This window comes from Nyctereutes procyonoides, unplaced genomic scaffold (assembly GCF_905146905.1).
Source record: "Nyctereutes procyonoides isolate TBG_1078 unplaced genomic scaffold, NYPRO_anot_genome, whole genome shotgun sequence".
Classification (NCBI taxonomy): domain Eukaryota; kingdom Metazoa; phylum Chordata; class Mammalia; order Carnivora; family Canidae; genus Nyctereutes; species Nyctereutes procyonoides.
Genome location: NW_026575051.1, coordinates 65,026,553 through 65,045,500, shown reverse-complemented (window position 1 = coordinate 65,045,500; position 18,948 = coordinate 65,026,553). Strand labels below are relative to the sequence as shown.

The 18,948-nt window shown below is 36.3% G+C and overlaps 1 protein-coding gene across 1 annotated transcript in view; it reads left to right on the top strand.

The window, feature by feature from the left end:
* SEC63 (SEC63 homolog, protein translocation regulator) overlaps positions 1-17,593 on the top strand; it is a 73,740-nt gene extending 56,147 nt beyond the window's left edge. Inside the window, exons 19-21 of the mRNA XM_055330323.1 lie at positions 3,557-3,655; positions 14,974-15,078; positions 16,516-17,593. Of these exons, the coding sequence (XP_055186298.1) occupies positions 3,557-3,655; positions 14,974-15,078; positions 16,516-16,659 (348 nt within the window). The 3' untranslated portion in view covers positions 16,660-17,593. The remainder of the gene's footprint in view (positions 1-3,556; positions 3,656-14,973; positions 15,079-16,515) is intronic.
* Positions 17,594-18,948: the final 1,355 nt, after the last annotated feature.

The window sequence follows — 18,948 nt, the reverse complement described above, 5'->3', positions numbered from 1 at the left end:
GCCTCAATGTTTTCCTTATCCATTTACTTTGTCTTTGGGGATTTTTCATATGCCCTTTATCCCTCTTTGGTGTACACTGGCTTAAATGTGCTAAAGATGGTCTGTTCTTGATAGGCAACATTTTGAAGGATACATTTCAGTATGAATTAGATTTAGTGAACGTGGTATTTATTGAGAGGATTGTTAACTTTTTAAGTATTTCTATAGTTTCCTGGGTTTTTGTCTTTTTCATGCCTGAATTACTGAAGGTTGTGCTGAATAATAATTTCTCTTTAGCAGTTCAGGCAGTCTTTCAGACAAATGTGTATTTTGTCCTCATCCTAGGACTACATGGGTTTTGTGAATCTGTCACTTCTATCAAATTTTAAAAAGGATTTTAAAAGTGCTTAAATTTTTCCCATGGGTTTTCTCTGATGGTCGTATACTGGCCACCTGGAGCCACTACACTTGCTCTGGCCTTAGTAATTTCCCCAGTCCATGGCTGTGGGACCAGCTAAGTTCAAGTAGGAGTTGAGAGTGACTGAACCCCAAGTTCAGGACAGATTGATCAGTGATGTTTGTTCTCTTGTCCTTGTTTAGTTTGTGGCTGTGGCCTGCTCAGCTTTCGATCTCCTTGAGTTTTTTGTCTTTCAAATGAATTTGGGATTTGCATGACGTTTTGCTTTTGCCATGACTCTGTCTATGGCCAGGGGTCAAGAACTGGTTGCCTCTTAGTTCAGTGATGCTGCTCCACAGACTGCCTCTGAGCTTTACCATTGAACCTTCTGCTCAGCACTCATGTTTGGCAGGTGATTTCATGTATAAATCTGCTTTCTGCTTTAGAATGTCAATCCAGAGTTGCTGGGGGCTGCTGAAGGCAAATTCCCAAGTAATTTGGCTTTCCTAATAATAAATGAATGGCTCTGCACAGACTGTTGTTTTGACTTGGAAAGAAGTCAGCCCTAGGATTCCATGTTAATACACTCGCTGATCTCCTGGCATGTCCTGAGCTTTAGCCCATCTGGTAAAGGCACTTTGCCCATTGCGGTGGTAGCTTGCCAGCCCCAGGGCTCCCGAAATCAAGCAAGTAGATTCCACTCATTGATTGGTTTTAAAAGTGCCATGGGATATTATAAGCTGTATAATTTGTACCCTTATAATAGTTCATTTTAGTCTATGCTTAGTTAATAAGCAAAACATCCATTCACTGCCTTAGAACATGTTAACCTTGAAAACGCGTTTTTCTAACTTAAACTACAACTACACTGTAAACATCTCAATGTACCATTTATTAGATAAATTTAGTTAGGATTTTCCTAACATTTATCTACCTTCCCGTGTACCTACCGAACTACCCTAACAACCAGACTACCCGCTTAAATTGCTTGAAGTTTTATGATTGTAATTGACCTATATGTTACTGAAACTCATTCATTATACTTAATGTGTTAAGAATGGAAGGATTCTCACACAACAGAAAAACTGTTGTGTTGAAGGTGCAAATAGCTCATGCTAGAACATCTTTTCCACTTCCACCATGTGCATCAAAGAGTCTAGGCACAGGTACAATGCTATGGATTGATATTCACCAGTTTCTTAATAAATATTCTTGAATGAATCTCATTTTAATCAAATAATCTGGGAGAGAAGAGGGAAAGGCATTCTTTTGGTGGAGAGATAAAGAAGAATTGCACATTCTTGAGCATATCCCTGTGCTGCTTACATTATGTATATGTTCTGGTAATGAGATTTTTGACAGTGAACTGCCAGAACCACTTAAATGATCGATGTGTCTACGTTATTTCATTAATAATCATGATTTTCATTTATCACACTCAATATGTTAGACATTCCAACATATCTTTTGCTTGTATTATCTCCATTCATCTTTATAACACAGCCTGAGGTAGACACTCAGTCATTTAACAGAGAAGAAAAGCGAGGTTTAGAGAAATGAAACAGTCTGTGTGGCTTTAAAACAGGCATCAGCAAACCGCAGCCTGCAGACAAGTCTGCCTCCTTACCTGTTTTTTGAATGAAGTTTTATTGGGGCACAGTCACACTCATTCTTTTCATGTTACCATTGGCAGAGTTGAGTAGTTGTGACTCAGACTCTGGCCCACTTTGAGTCCATTATGTCTTTACCTGCTTTGTGTGTACAAGACACATATAGACAAACATGCATACATACACCTAATGTGGTAATCCACCTTGGGTTAAGCAGAAGTTGCTTAACTTAAATTGTGATTTATTTGTACTTGTGATTTATTTATTCTGCTTATTAATGTTGTTGTAGTTCTTTGTAGTTTACAAGAGTTTTTATTTTTTTAGTTGACCTTAGTGTAGCATTCTTAGAAAGATGATCAAATTTTAATGTCTTGTGGTTAAAATAAAATAGAAAGTGCAAGTGATTTGGCTTAAAAAGACCTTTTCCCTACGATTCTGTTTTCAGTAAAAAGTCTTTTTTTTTTTTTTAATCTTTCTTTTGGATAATTGAGAATTTAGTCTAGTGTTGTTTTGGTTGAGTATTTAGAATATCCTACAGCTTATTTATTTTTTAGCCCCAAAAAAAGCCGTTTTAGAAAGCTATCTTCCCTGATCATTTCTTAAGCAGTGGATACCAAGAGATGACTTAATAGTTACCGATGTGTCCTGTACAGCCGTGCTCACTGATCACACTCAAATTTGGTGCTTCCAGATTACTTGGGCTTCTGTTTTGGGGGCTTTATAAAAAAAGCTCTTCTATCTCCTTTCAGTTCTTCCAGCTGTCATTGCAGTTCTTCCTGCATTTTGGCAATTTCTTTACTGAGCTCTTTTTCTATTCCTAATCTTTTATGAGGTACAACTAGAAATACTACACTTACTAAAATCATGTGGAGTGGAATCTGAGATGCTCTCTTATGAGTAGTAAGTTTCAATGATTTCTGATTTGGTTGCCTGAGTCCCTTCCACTCCTACTTTATGACTTTTGCTTATTACTAGGTAAGATTACTAAGATTATTTGTTAGATGTTATTGTAGTAGCTTATAATGTTTTATTTTTTAGACTATCTTTTATTTAAGGTTAGTACAGGGGTTTTTAATACAGAGGCCCATCATTAGGATTTCTTTAAGGGGCCATTTAAGACCCCAAAATTACATGCAGAATTCTTTTGGATAATTGATCTACAAATGGTTAAGAACAATTTATTCATTCAGTAAATATTGAATATTTTGTACCAGGCACTGTATCTGTACTAGAAATACTTTTTTTTTAAGATTTTATTTTTTTTAATTTTTATTTATTTATGATAGTCACACACACACAGAGAGAGAGAGAGAGAGAGAGAGAGAGGCAGAGACATAGGCAGAGGGAGAAGCAGGCTCCATGCACCGGGAGCCCGACGTGGGATTCGATCCCGGGTCTCCAGGATCACGCCCTGGGCCAAAGGCAGGCGCCAAACCGCTGCGCCACCCAGGGATCCCTGTACTAGAAATACTTTAATGATAAAACCAGAACAATACCTCTAAAAGAAGACAAGGCAAAACAGTTATCTAATTCCTTCTGATAACACACACTCTTTTTTTTTTCTTTGCAGGAAAAACAAGAATGGTGGTGGCTTTATATTGCAGATAGGAAGGAACAGACATTAATATCTATGCCATATCATGTGTGTACACTAAAAGATACAGAAGAGGTAATTATCCAACATCATTATTTCCGTTTTTACAAATGTATGGTGTCTCACCATCATGCTGCTTCTCATAAAGTCTTTTTTAGAAATCAGTTTATTGTATTTCGCTTATTGTTTTTATTTGTTAAGACACATTTTATAACTTTGCGTCTTTTTTTGGGCTGGTAGCTGATTGGAAATTTATACAGTATTGTTAAAGGCAGGCACTTGATCAGTCCTAAAAACTTGTTTTCAACTTATTTTTGGGAGTTTTCACTGTTAATGTCTAAGAATATATGCTTTTTGTTTTCTTGTCCAGAATTTAATTATATTTTACAGAAATTTATGATTTTTACCTTCATTGGATTAGTGCTAAGATAAATGTCTTTGGTCTTAAAAACAAAGTTAATAACTGGTAATTAGGGACACCTGGGTGGCTCAGTGGTTGAGCGTCTGCCTTTGGCTCAGGTTGTGACCCCAGGGTCCTGGGATCAAGTCCCACATATCGGGCTCCTAGCAGGGAGTTTGCTTCTTCCTCTGCCTATGTCTCTGCCTCCCTCTCTGTGTCTCTCATGAATAAATAAATTTAAAAATCTTTTTTAAAAAATGGTAATTAGGTTTTTAGAGTGGAATTTTTAAATATGTGGCATTATTCATTGTTGATGACATCACTAATACATCATTGCGATGAACATATTTTGTCCTTGGGAACTCCTTTCTGTTTTCTTGTTTTCTTCATGCTACTTTTCTAGAAAGAAGATTCTTTCTGCCTGGACTTGGTAGACAAGAGCAAGGTTTTTTTTTGAATATCAAGATAGTTCTATGATGTTGATTTTTAATCCAAAAAGTATTTTTCCAACTTTATAAGCGAGTAGTAAATACATGAAGTAGTTTGTTTTTGTTTATTTGACACCTAGAGCTAAATTAAGGGTATTTCTTGGATAGAGCAGTTCTATTTTTTTTTAATTTAAGTTTTACTTATTTTTGAATAGATAATATATTCCTCTAGTTAATATTTCAGAAGATATACAAAAGCGCACCCACTGAAACATCCCTGTCTCTCAGTCACCCATTTCCTTTCCTAGAGGCCATCAATATTATCAAATTTTTATGTATTCTTCATGTGATACTGTATGTAAATTATGAGCAAATACATATGCATATTTTCTCCAGTATTGCATATAAATAGCATACACCTTCCCTTTTTCTCTCAGTGATATAACTTGGAATTTGTTCCAAGTTAACTATAGAAAAACCTTCCTCGGGGATCCCTGGGTGGCGCAGCGGTTTGGCGCCTGCCTTTGGTCCAGGGTGCGATCCTGGAGACCCGGGATCGAGTCCCACGTCGGGCTCCCGGTGCATGGAGCCTGCTTCTCCCTCTGCCTGTGTCTCTGCCTCTCTCTCTTTCTCTCTCTGTGACTATCATAAATAAATAAAAATTAAAAAAAATTTTTGAAAAACCTTCCTCATTTGTTTTTGCAGCTGCATAATACTCTTTTGAGTGGTTGTTTATTTTTTATGTAGCACTCTACCATTTAATGGGCTTAAAAATTACTTCTTTTGCTTCAGTAAATAAGTTCATATGTCATTTTGCACTTGTATAAACATACAGGATTAATGCATTGAGGTAGAATTAGTGAATCAGAGGCTGTGTATACACTGTAGTTTTGTTAGATGTATGCTAGATATTTATTCTCCATAAGGAGAATGAATGTTTAAGAATGCCCTTTATTTCTCAATGTGTCAGACATTTTGAGTGTCACTGCTGATCAGAAAGGTGAAAATGGCATCTTAGTGTTATTTTTTCCTTCTGATCTTTTATTTTAAAAAGTTTCAAGCCTATAGAAATGTTGCAAGCACACGATCATGAGCTCCATCATAACATCCTTCATCTACACTGATGAATTAACATTTTCTCTTATATTTAAGATAGTTTAATATTTTTCTTTACATGATGTCTATAACATCATAACATTATAACCCTAAATATTTGACATGTATCTCATAAGAACAAGGGCCATCTCCTGCATAAGCACAATAAAATTACTATATTTAGGAGAGTTAGCATTGATATGGTGTTCATATAATAATGCAATCCATATTCAGATTTCCTTAAATATTTCACTAACGTATGTTACAATTTTTATTTATTTTTAAATATTTTATTTATTCATGAAAGACACACAGAGAGAGAGAGAGGCAGAGACATATGCAGAGGGAGAAGCAGGCTCCCTATGGAGAGCCTGATGTAGGACTCAATCCCAGAACCCTGGGATCATGACCTGAGCCAAAGGTAGACACTCAACCACTGAGCACCCAGGTGCTTCTTGTTTTGCTTTTAAACTCAAGGATCATACATTGCATTTGGTTCTCATTCCTCTTTATTCTAGAACTCTTTTTGGCATTTTTGTTTTTAAATTTTTCATGCCATCATTTTTGAAAAGTCCAGGCAAAATATTTTGTAGAATATCCCTCAGTTTTAATTTGTCTCATTGATTACTCGTGATTATATTCATCTTAAATATTTTTGGCAAAAATACTACATAAGTGATATAATCTTAGTTGGTTGCATTGGGGCACATTATATCAGTTTGCCCCACATGCCATGGTTGAACATTTAATTAAGGCTTCTCTCTACTCTAGAACATATTTTTTTCCTCTAATCTTTGGGGTAATACTTGGGCACTATGTTAATATCTTGTTCTTTAATAGTCTTTTACCCATTCATTTTATTATACATTGATGATTCTTGCCTGAATCACTTTTTACTATGCTAATTATTCTCGTAATGTCAATTTTGTATCTCTCTTAAGAGTGAAACTGAACATCTTTCAGTGTATTTGAATTGTACTTTTTTGTGTGTCTGTGACTATTTTTCATTTTTGTTGGGTTATTGATGTTTCAGTTGTTTGGAGGAATTCTTGTTTTACATATTATATCCCATTGTGATATTTTTTGCAAATATTCTCCCCAATTTGTTTTACTATTATGGTTGTTTTTACCAAGCAAAAATACAAATATTTATTCATTTACTTGGCGTATTTTTGATAATGTGATTTGATTTCTTCTTTTATAATTTCTGGGTTTTGTGGTGTACTTAGAAAGGTCAAACTGTGAGATTAATTTTTAAAAAATGATATTTCCATGAATTTTCTAGTTTGTTTTTTCTAGTTTGTTTTAGTAATCTTCCCTACAAAAATCTAGATTTTGGAGATTGGATGCAGATCACCAGAATATCAAAATGCTATTTTAGTAATTTATCCTTCCTTTAAGTGGAATTGAAACTTATTCTTTAATCATCTGGTGCTCATCACAATTGCACTTCTTAATCCCCATCACCATTTTCACCCATTCCCTGCCCACCTCCCCTCTGGTAACTCTTGGTTCTCTATAGTTGAGAGTCTGTTTCTTTGTTTCTCTCTCTCTCTCCTTTTTTTTTTTTTAAACCTCCTTTGCTCATTTGTTTTGTTCCTTAAATTTCACATGAGTGAAATCTTACAGTGTTTGACTTAGTTCACTTAGCATTATACTCTCTAGCTTTTCATTGCAAATGGCAAGATTTCATTCTTTTTTTATGGCTAATAGTCCATTGTTTGTATATACCACATCTAAGGTCATCCATCAGTTGGTGGATGTTTGATCTGCTTCCATAATTTGCCTATTGTAAATAAGGCTGCTATAAATATAGGGATGCATGTATCTCCTTGAGTTAGTGTTTTGTGTTTTTTTTTTTCTTAAGATTTATTTATTTTAGAGAGTAGGGGGAGGGGCACAGGAGTGGGAGAGAGAATCTCAAGCAGACTTCCTGCTGAGCACAGAGCCCAACGTGGGGCTTGATCTCATGACCCTACGACCACGATTTGAGCTGAAACCAGGAGTCAGACGCTTAACCAACTGAACCACCCAGGTGCCCCTGAATTAGTGTTTTTGTGTTTTGGGGTAAATACCTAGCACTGCGATTGCTAAATCGTAGGGTACTTCTATTTTTAACTTTTTGAAGAACCTCAGTGCTGTTTTTCACAGTGGCTGCACCAGTTTGTATTCCTACCAAAGTGCAGGAGGGTTCTGTTTTCTTCACATCCTTGTCAACAGCAGTTGTTTATGTTTTTGGCTTTAGCCATTCTGACAGGTGTGAGGTGATATCTCATTTTAGTTTTGATCTCTGTGTCCCTGATAAGTCATGCTGAGCATCTTTTCATGTGTCTGTTGGCCATCCATATGTCTTCTTTGAAGAAATGTCTGTTCCTGTCTTCCGCCCATTTTTAATTGGATTTTTTTGGGTTTTGGGTGTTGAGAATTTTAAGTTCTTCATATACTGGATACTAACACATTTTTTTTTTAAGATTTATTTGAGAGAGAGAGAGAGAGCGTGCACATGTGTAAGCAGGAGAGGGGCAGAGGAAGAGGGAGAGAAGCAAACTCCCAGCTGAGTGAGGAACCTGTCACAGGGCTCAGTCCCATGACCCTGAGATCATGACCTGAACCAGAATCGAGACTTGGACTTAACTGACTAACCACCCATGTGCCCCATTGGATGCTAACCCTTTATCAGATATATTATTTGCCAATATCTTCTCCTATTCCATAGGTTGCCTTTTAGTTTTGTTGATTGTTTCCTTTATTGCACAGGTTTTTTATTTTGATGAAGTCCCAGTAGTTTATTTTTGTTTTTGTTTCCCTTGCCTCAGGAGACAAGAAAAAAAGTTTCTCTGGGCAATGTCAAAGAAGATACTCCCTGTCTTCTATGATATTTATGGTTTCAAGTCTCACATTTAGGCCTTTAATCCATTTTGAATTTATTTTTATGTATCATGTAAGAATAAGAAGGTGGTCTAGATTCTTTCTTTTGCATGTTGCTGTCCTTTTTTCTCAGCACCGTTTGTTGAAGAGACTTTTTCCCACTAGATATTCTTTCCTGCTTTGTTGAAGATTAATTGACCATATCATTTTGGGGTTATTTCCAAATTTTCTATTCTGTTCCATTAATCTGTGTGTCTGTTTTTGTGCCAGTACCATACTGTTTTGATCACTTTGTAATATAAAGTTGTTTTGATCAACTTTGTAATATAACTTGAACTCTGGGATTGTAATGCCTCCAGCTTTGCTTTCCTTTTTCAATATTATTTTGGCTAGTCGGGGTCTTTTGTGGTTCCATATAAATTTTAGAATTATTTGTTCTGGTTCTGGAAAAATACTGTTGGTATTTTGGTAGGGATTCCATTGAATATAGATTGCTTTGGGTAGTAGAGATATTTTAACAATATATGTTCTTCCAACCCTTGAGCCTGGAATGTCTTTCCATTTCTTTATGACTTCTTCAGTTTCTTTCATTAGTATTGTATATAGTTTTCAGAGTAGAGGAGTAAACCTCTTTGGTTAGATTTATTCCTAGGTACCTTACTATTTTTGGTATAGCTGTGAATGGGATTGATTTCTTATTTCTCTTTCTGCTGCTTCATTTTCGGTGTATAGAAATGCAACAAATTTCTGTACACTGATTTTGTAGCCTGTGACTTTATCAGTTCTAGCAGTTTTTTGGTGGAGCCTTTCAAGTTTTCTATATCTAGTATCATGTCATCTGCACATACTGAAAGATTTCTTTCTTTCTTACCGACTTGGATACCTTTCTGTTGTCTGGTTGCTGTAGCTAGGACTTCCAGTATTATGTTGAATAAAAGTATTGAGAGTGGACGTCCTTGTCTTGTTCCTGACCTTGGGGGAAGGGCTCTCAGTTTTACACCATTAAGGATGATGCTAGCACTGGGGTTTTGCATACGAGGATGGCCTTTATTACACTGAAGTATGCTCCCTCTACACCTACTTTATTGAGGGCTCTTTAATTTTTTTTTTTAAAGTAGGCTTCACACCCAGCACAGAGGTCAACGTAGGGCTTGAACTCATGACCTTGAACTGAGATCAAAAGTTGGATGCTTAACCAACTGAGCCACCCAAGTGCCTCTTATTGAGGGTTTTTAATCACGAATGAGTGTTGTACTTTGTCAGATGCTTTTTCTGTGTCTATTGGAATGATCATAAGGTTCTTATCCTTTCTCTTATTGATGTGCTGTATCACATTGATTTGTATATATTGAACCAATCTTGCAACCCAAGAATAAATCCCAGTTGATCATGGCGAATGATTCTTTTAATGTATTGTTGGATTTGTTTTGCTAGTATTTTCTTGAAGATTTTTGCATCTATTCTCATCAGAGATAATGGCCAGTAGTTTTCTTTTTCGTTCTTTCTTTCTTTCTTTTTTTTTTTTTTTGGTAATGTATCTGGTTTTGGTATGAGGGTAATGCTGGCCTCATAGAATGAATGTGGAAGTTTTCCTTCCTTTTTCTATTTTTTGGAATAGTTGGAGAAGGTATTAACTCTTCTTTAGATGGTGTAGAATTCACCTGTGAAGCCATCTGGTCCCAGAGTTTTGTTTTTCGGGAGTTTTTTGATTACTGATTAAATTTCTTTGCTGGTTATCAGTCTTTTCAAGTTTTCTATCCTGTTTTAGTTTTGGTAGGTTATATGTTTCTAGAAATGTATCCATTTCTTCTAGGTTGTCCAGTTTTGTTGGCATATAGTTTTCCATAATAATCTCTTAAAATTGTATTTTTGTGGTGGTGGTGATTTTTCCTCTCTCATTTGTGATTTTATTTGGGTCTTTTCTTTTTCTTGATAACTCTGGGTAGAGATTTATCAGTTTTATTGATTTTTTTTTTCCTTTCCTTTTTTTTTTTTTTTTTTTTAAGAACCAACTTTTGCCTTCATTGGTCTGTTGTATTGTTTTCTTTAGTTTCTAGATCATTAATTTCTGCTCCAATCTTTATTGTTTCCTTCCTTCTGCCGGTTTTAGGTTTTGTTTGCCACTCTTTTTCTGCCTCCTTTAGGTGCAAAGTCTGGTCGTTTGTTTGAGATTTTTCTTGCTTCTTGAGGTAGGCCTGTATTGCTATAAACTTCTCTCTTAGAACTGCTTTTGCTGCCTCTCAAAGGTTTTGAGTTGTTGTGTTTTCATTTTCATTTGTTTCTTTTATTTCCTGGTTGATACATTGATTGTTTAGTAGCAGATTATTTAACCTCCATGTGGTTGTGGTCTTTCCAGATTTTTTCTTGTGGGTTATTTCTAGTTTCATAGTGTTATGGTCAAAAAAGATGCAGGATATGAATTTGTTGAGACTTGTTTTGTGACCTAACATGTAATCTTTTCTGGGGAATGTTCCACATGCACTTGAAAAGAATATGCATTCTGCTTTTTAGGGTGGAATGTTCTGAATATATCTGTTAAATCCATCTGGTCCAGTGTGTCATTTAAAGCCTTGATTTCCTTGTTGATTTTCTGTTTAGATTATCTATCTATTGATATATAGTGGGGTATTGAAGTCCCCTATAGGTATTGTGTAATTTTTTATTAATTCATTGATGTTTGTTATTAACTGGTTTATATATTTGGTTACTTCCATGGTGGGAGCATAAATATTTACAATTGTTACATCATCTTGTTGGATTGTCCCTTTTACTATTATGTAGTGTCCTTTTTGTCTCCTGTTATAGTCTTTGTTTTAAACTCTTTTTTGTCCTATATAAATATTTCTACTGTAGCTCTCTTTTGACATCTATTTGCATGATAAATGCTTCTCCATCCCCTCACTTTCAATCCGCAGGTGTCTTTCAATCTGAAATGAGTCTCTTATAGTCAGCATGTAGATGAGTCTTATTTTTTTATCCATATCCATCTGTGTCTTTTGATTGGGTCATTTAGTTAATTTACATTCAGAGTAATTATTGATAGATACGTATTTATTGCCATTTTATTACTTGTATTGTGGTGGTTTCTGAAGATTTTCTCCGATCCTTGTCTTTTTGTGGTTTGCTGGTTTTCTTTAGTGTATGTTTGGATTTGTCTGTCTTTATTCTTTGCATATTTAGTAGTGATTTTTGATTAGTGGTTACCATTAGGTTTGTATATAAATCTCTGTATATAGCAGCCTATATTAAGTTGATGGTTAAGTTTGAACCCATTCTTTACTCCTCTCCTCCCCATGTTTTAGGGATATATTTTATATCCTTTTAATTTTGTGAGTTTCTGGACTGATTTTTTTTTTTTTTTTTTTACAGAACTATTTAGTTTTGCTGCTTTTATATATTCTACCTTCATAGTGTCATGTTTGGTCTTTCCTTTCCACTTAGAGAGTCCCCTGTAAATATTTCTTGCAGGGCTGGTTTAGTGGTCGTGAACCCCCTTATTTTTGTCTAGGAAACTCTCTCTCCTTCTATTCTGAATGATAGATAGCTTTGCTGGATAGAGTATTCTTGGCTGCAGGTTTTTCCTTATTAAGCATTTTAAATAACTTTCCAAGCATGATATCATGCCACTCCTGTTGACTTGGAAAGTTTCTGCTGGAACATTTGCTGATAACCTTATGGGATTTCCTTTGTATGTAATTGTCTTTTTCATGTTGCTTTTAATATTTTTTTCTTTATCACCTTATATTGCCATTTTAATAATAATCCATCTTGGTGTGGATCTGCTTTTGTTGATTTTGTTGAGGGTTCTCTATACTTCCTGGATCTGTATTGGATATCTGTTTCCTTTCCTAGATTAGGGAAGTTTTCCCCTATTATTTCTTCAAATAAAGCCTCTGTTCCCTTGTCTCTCTCTTCTTCTGAGATCCTATCATATGAATGTTACTATGCTTCATGCAGTCTCTGAGTTCCTTACTTTTATTCTTGTTTTTTGCATAATTTTTTCTTTCCTTTGTTCAGCTTGATTACTTTCCGTTACTCTGTCTTACGGATCATTAATTCATTCCAGCCTGCCATTTACTCCATCAGGTGTATCTTATTTTGTTTATTGAGCTCTTTATCTCTACTATTGTTATTCCTTTTCCGCTGTGTTAATGGTCTCATTGATGTCCTCTACTCTTTACTCAAGCCCAGTGAGTATCCTTATGATTATTGCTTTAGGTTCTCTATCAGGCATGTTACTTATATTTGTTTTGCTTAGATCTCTTGCTGTGGCCTTTGTTCTTTTAATTTGGGAGAGATTTCTCATTTTGTCTAAGTCTCTGTGCCTCTTTCTCTGTGTAGGAAAGTCAGCTATGCCTTCTGTTCTTGAGAGTAATGGCTTTATTTAGAGGAGGTCCTGTAGTATTCTGTAGTGTAGTGTCCCCTGTTTCCAAGGGCCTGGTGCTTCAGAGAATGTCTCCAGTGTGTGCTTTGTGGGCTTTGGTTTTGTGTTTTGGCTGCTTTATCCTTCAGGCCATTAGTCTACAGAGGGTCCCTTTGCTTGTTGGTAGGCAGTGTTTGGTTCCCTGAATGTGGCGTGTTTTAACTAGGTTCTGTTTTGCTCTGCTTGTAAAACGAGTCTTGTTGCCACGTCCATGGGAACTGAGGCCCTGGCCAGACTTAGGGCCCATTGTGCTGGGACTGAGGCAAGTATGACTGGAAGGCGTGGTTCCGCTGGAACATAGGTGTTGGGGGGGCTTCATGTGAGCAAGTTAGGTAGTGAGTATTGGTACTTCGCTGCTTCCTGTCTGAGGTGAGGGGTAGGGGAGGGTAATGGCCCCAGCCAGAGGACTCTCCGTCAACACCATCTCTCTGTGATGCCCTCTGAAGTGAGTGCATGCCCTCCCCACTGTGTGCCCCATTATTTTTCAGGTCACTGTTTCCGTGCTGTATGTCCATGGACTGTTTGCCCTGCCTTTTCTCTAAGAGCAGCCCCAATACCCTCTGAGCTCTCCCAGAGCCAAGCATGCTGACCTTTAAAACTCCAGGCTTTAAGCCCTGCTAGTTGCAAGAACTCATGAAATTTGGGCACTCTTGTTTTCTAAGGCCTTTACTATGAGATTTCCTTTTCCATGTGCACTCCCCTGTGTATTAGTTTGTCTCTTGCCATTCTCCACAGCTGTGGCTCCCTCCCTACCACAGTGCCATGATCCATTTCTCCCAAACTGTGTCTCCATACTTCCTACCTTCTTCAGCATGGCCTCTTCCCTCCCCTTAGCTGTGGAGTTTTTTTTTCTACCAGTCTTCAGGTCAAGTTCTGGGGTATTTAGGATGATTTGATAGTTACCTAGTTGTATTCATGGGATGATGTGAGCCTAGAGTCCTCCTACTCCCCTGCCATCCTTTCCCTGAAATTGAAATTTTTAAGAGTTTGTAACTGTATATGAAGTTTATGATTTAATAGGTAATAAATATATTCTTGACCTTTTAAGGCGCTGGGCATGGGTTTTTTTTTCTTTTTTTTTAAGGCTTTATTTAAGAGAGAGCAGGAGCAAGAGCAGGAGAGCACAAGCCAGGAGGAGTGGCAGAGGGAGAAGGAGAAGCAGACTCCTCACTGAGCAGGGAGTCCCGACTGGCTCGATTATAGGATCCTGGGATCATGACCTGAGCCAAAGGCACATGCTTAACCGACTGAGCCACATAGGGACCCCAGCACTGGGCATGTTTTAAAAAAATTATTTTATTTGAGTATAGTTGACATACAATGTTACATTAGTTTCAGGTATATGACAGTGATTCAGCTTCTCTATATGTTAAATTATGTTCACAATGAGTATAGCTACTGTCTGTCACCATACAATGCTATTATAATATTATCGACTATATTTTCTATGTTGTGCTTCTTGTTTATGACTTATTAATTCCATAACTGGAAGCCTGTATCTCCCATTCCTCTTCACCCATTTTGCTCGTCACCTCACCATTCTCTCTATCTCCCATTCCTCTTCACCCATTTTGCTCGTCACCTCACCATTCTCTCTGGCAACCCTCAGTTTCTACTCTGTACTTATAGGTCAAATTCTGTTTTTTGTTTATTCATTTATTTCTTTTTTGGGTTCCACATATGAGTGAAATCATTCAATATTTTCCACATTGGGCATTTGTAAAGGAAAAACTCACTTCTGCTGTGTGTTTTTCATTTACACTAGTATCATACTCAAAACACTTTTGAGACTGATGAGGTGTATGGGTTTTTCCCCCACACCAAGCAATTCTTTGTCACACCAGCAATGTCCTCCAGCTTAATGCTGGCACTCTTTACCTGGAATTAGCATCACATCCCCCAGGTTAAGGGCTCAGTTCCACAAAACTGCCTCCTCACCAAGTACTTCACATGTCAGTTGCAAGTCTGAAGTTGTCACCTGTATTTCTCACCAACTGGGTATGAATTGGGGTTCCCATGACCCCTTCCTTGGGTCTGATAATTTGCTAATAAAATGGCTCATAGAACTCAGGGAAACATATTAACTAGTTTATTATTAAAGAATATAATAAAAGATATAGATGATGTTTTTTCCATTTCTCAAAAATATGGATTTTTAAGTGCTATTTTTTTCTTCTAGGTAGAACTGAAGTTTCCTGCACCAGGCAAGCCTGGGAATTATCAATATACAGTGTTTCTGAGATCAGACTCCTATATGGGTTTGGATCAAATTAAACCCTTGAAGGTAAGACTAGTGACTTCAATAAATATGGTTGCCTATTTGAATAAGTGTTTATTTAACATACTATGAAAGCATTTCTAGTTCTGACATGTAGAGTAAGAGAGGGAAAAAGATGTTTTCTCATACTTTGTATGTGATATACTTGATGGCCTGCTCTTTCAATAATAAACTTAATTTGTTGAGTTAAAGTAGTATAATGCTTTAGAAACTAGAATATAAATTACTAAAATGATTTAGATTGTTAAGTATAAATTACTTAAGTGATAGTCTTAATGTGTTATATACTGTTAACTTTCTAAGACCTCATCAGCTGAGTTCTGTATTTTGGGTTTTTTTAATAGAAAAGCAGATGTATTTTCCCACAGATTCTGTTGGAATGTTGATTAATTTCTGAAATTAATTTGTTTTTATCAAGATACACACTTTGTATAAGTATCACTTAAAGCACATTCCTGTCAGTGTTTACCAGCTTCATTTGTGGTTTTTATAAAAGGCATTGTTGTGTAAATGTTGTGCTGAAGTATTGTTCCACTGTGTGCTGGAGTCCCAAAGTTTTTTTTTTTTTTTTAAGATTTTATTTATTAATTCATAGAGACAGAGAGAGAGAGGCAGAGACACAGGCAGAGGGAGAAGCAGGCACCATACAGAGAGCTTGATGTGGGACTCAATCCAGGGTCTCCAGGATCACGCCCTGGGCTGCAGGCGGCGCTAAACCGCTGTGCCACCGGGGCTGCCCTGGAGTCCCAAAGTAAAGGGAACTGGTAAAGGCATACCTGTTTTTTCCCATGAGAGTGCCATATTTTTTTTTTCATCGTCTATAGAATATTACGTGATGAGTATGGAGCCTGCAAAATACTGTTTTGAAAGTCATAGTTGAGTTTTTCTTCCCTCAGCAGACTTGTTAAGACATAATTCTTAATTCTTATTAAGATTTAGGAAGACGGGGATCCCTGGGTGGCTCAGTGGTTTAGCGCCTGCCTCCTGCCCAGGGGCATAATCCTGGAGTCCCAGGATCGAGTCATGGGATTGGGTCCCGCATCGGGCTCCCTGCATGAAGCCTGTTTCTCCCTCTGCCTGTATCTCTGCCTCTCTCTGTCTCTCATGAATAAATAAATAAAATCTTAAAAAAAAAAAAAAAAAAGACTTATGAAGACATAATTCAGTGTTCTTGCTCAAGAATCACAGTGATTAATCTTTCATTGTATAGGATAAATAGTATAGCCTCTATAGAATTAAAATGTCAAACTGTATTAGAAATTTAACCATATTTGTCTGTTAACAGATTACAAATATCTATTATAATAAATTTGTTAAATTTAAAGTTAACCATAAAATCTATTTCTTTATAATTGCTCTGGTCAAAGAAAACCTTTTCTTTATCAGATATTTCTTCCATTTTTCCTCCCAAAATTTCTGATGTCTGCGTTCAATTCTTTATAGTTGGAAGTTCATGAGGCTAAGCCTGTACCAGAAAATCACCCACAGTGGGATACAGCAATAGAGGGGGATGAAGACCAGGAGGACAGCGAAGGCTTTGAAGATAGCTTTGAGGAGGAGGAAGAAGAGGAGGAAGATGATGACTAAGCAGTACTATGAACGGACCACAGTATTTGCAAATGTTTGCTGTTTTGGAAGTGTATAATAAACCGGAAACAGTGCGGAACTGATGTTGAGGGAGGTGTTAGTGCTTTACTAGAAATGGGTGCATAATATAACTAGGCAGTGTTGATGCCTTGGTACAGTCTGAAAAACACTTAAGGCTTGTTAAAGCCTTTCAAGTATGGGATGGTGCATTTATTTCATGGGCAAATGATAATAAACCCTTTGTTATAACTGTCCAGAAGTGTGGGCTATGTATTATCTGATCAGTTTATGGTCCCAGTAAAAGTAAAGGTACATAAAAACCAATCTATAAATGAGCAATTTTTCTTTGTTTAGCTTTAGTTTTCAGCAAACATTGAAGTATGATAAACACCACACATGTTTTAAGTAACATCTGCTCAAGTTTTAATCTTTTGATAAGCTCTGCCATTCATTTATTGACATTTTGCAGTGATACAAGACTATTTATAACAGTTCCATTCATAGCTTTGAAATTTTTATTTTTACCTGTCTTGATCATAAGTTGACATTCTATCACATTCCACATAATATAGAGGGCTACATTTGAGGATGTTCCTTTTCTTAATTGCCCAGAGTTATCAGACAGATTATAAAAATGGCTTTTAATGGCTTAAAACATTTTTAAGCCTCTATTTAGCAGATCAGTGCAGGATCTAATTCTTTTTATAAGCTATAGGTCTAAAAATGATTGTGGGACCATGTGTTCTCTGATGTTGGTGACTCATGTTATTAAACCTTTTTTAAAAGGTTCACTATAAAAGCTGAAGTACATTCTTAGCTTTTAAAATCTACCTGACTCAGAAGCCTTTTAAGGAAAAAAATACATAACATGCAAAGGAGGCATTCTTTTGTATTCATTTTGGACTCCTGTCAATAAAATAGAAGTTTGACTCATTTTACGTTTGTAATGGTGTGTGTCTTTTTACTTCCAGAGAAAGGATATAATAGGATAATTCACTCTTATTTTTCAACTAAAAAATTAATAATGTACATTACTGCTGAAGTGACTGCTGTTTCTGTATGGTATAGAAAAACCCATGCGTGGGAGGAATTTCCCCCTCACACATTGCAACCCAGAAAGATAGTGCTTATAAAGAGTAGGAATGTATACATGATGAATCATTGAGGTAAGATGAATATTTTTATTACTATATACTGAGGAAGCATATGTCTATAATATAATAGGACTGATTGTAATAATCCTCTCCTATCAAAATCTCCATAGGCCAAAGTACTGTTGGAATACTAATTTGTGACCTTATTGATTTAAAAGGTTGCCACTTTCCATGCAGAATTATCACTGGTATTTTGTTACTGTGGTAGTTGGAAATAAAATTTGAAAATTACCAAAAACTCGAATGGTTTTTCTGGTTCTAAATTTAGGATCTAATTTCAACAGTATACTCAAAGCAATTTCATTGGAAATTCCATCACCTGTTTTTCTTTTTAAAGATGTTAATGAGACCCTTCCTTGGCAGGCAGTAGTGCCACTGAAGATTTGTTTTCATTTTACAAGTAGAAGGTGGGTGGGTTCAACTTTGAGTCAGGTTTTTCTGGGAAGCTCCAGCGTCCGGTGAGACAGCTGCTGGTCACCGAAGTGCGATAAAAGGGAGTGAGCCCAGCCTGTAGCCACAAGCAAAAAGAGGGATTTGAGAAAACATGTGAGCAAACCAAACAAGGTTTAATGTGCACATGTCCTGGTTTTCTTAATAGATAATTTTCAAGAAAAGTATTTCTATTCTAGTAGCTATTTTGTCTGAGACTTGATTCATCCAAACAACTGGCTTTCTGCGTTTTAAGCCTCCAGAGAGGATGATTTTACAACTCAGTAACTCACCACAGTGCTTAAAAAACATCACTTTGACCTTAGAAAATCCCACCAGTCTGTTTTCCTTTGTCCTTTGTGTGATACATATGTACTTCCCAACCACGTTAAGTACATTATCCTTTAATAAGTACTTTAGGTAAAAAAAAAAACTCCTTCCATATTGCGATAGTGAAAGAACTAAGCTTTCATATGGTTCCCATCTCCAGCAAATCTCTGTCCTCCATATCCCTTCTCTTGATCAAGATTTGATAACTAACCCTGGTTTGCATTTAATGTAATGGAAACTCTTAGTGTAATTTCAGTTCTGTTTTCATCAAGAATCTTGACATTTTGTCAGCAGAATAAATGAACGTATAGATGAAAACATTCAGCATGTGTACACAAAATGAGACTGGTTATTTATGAAATTAAGTTACTTAAAT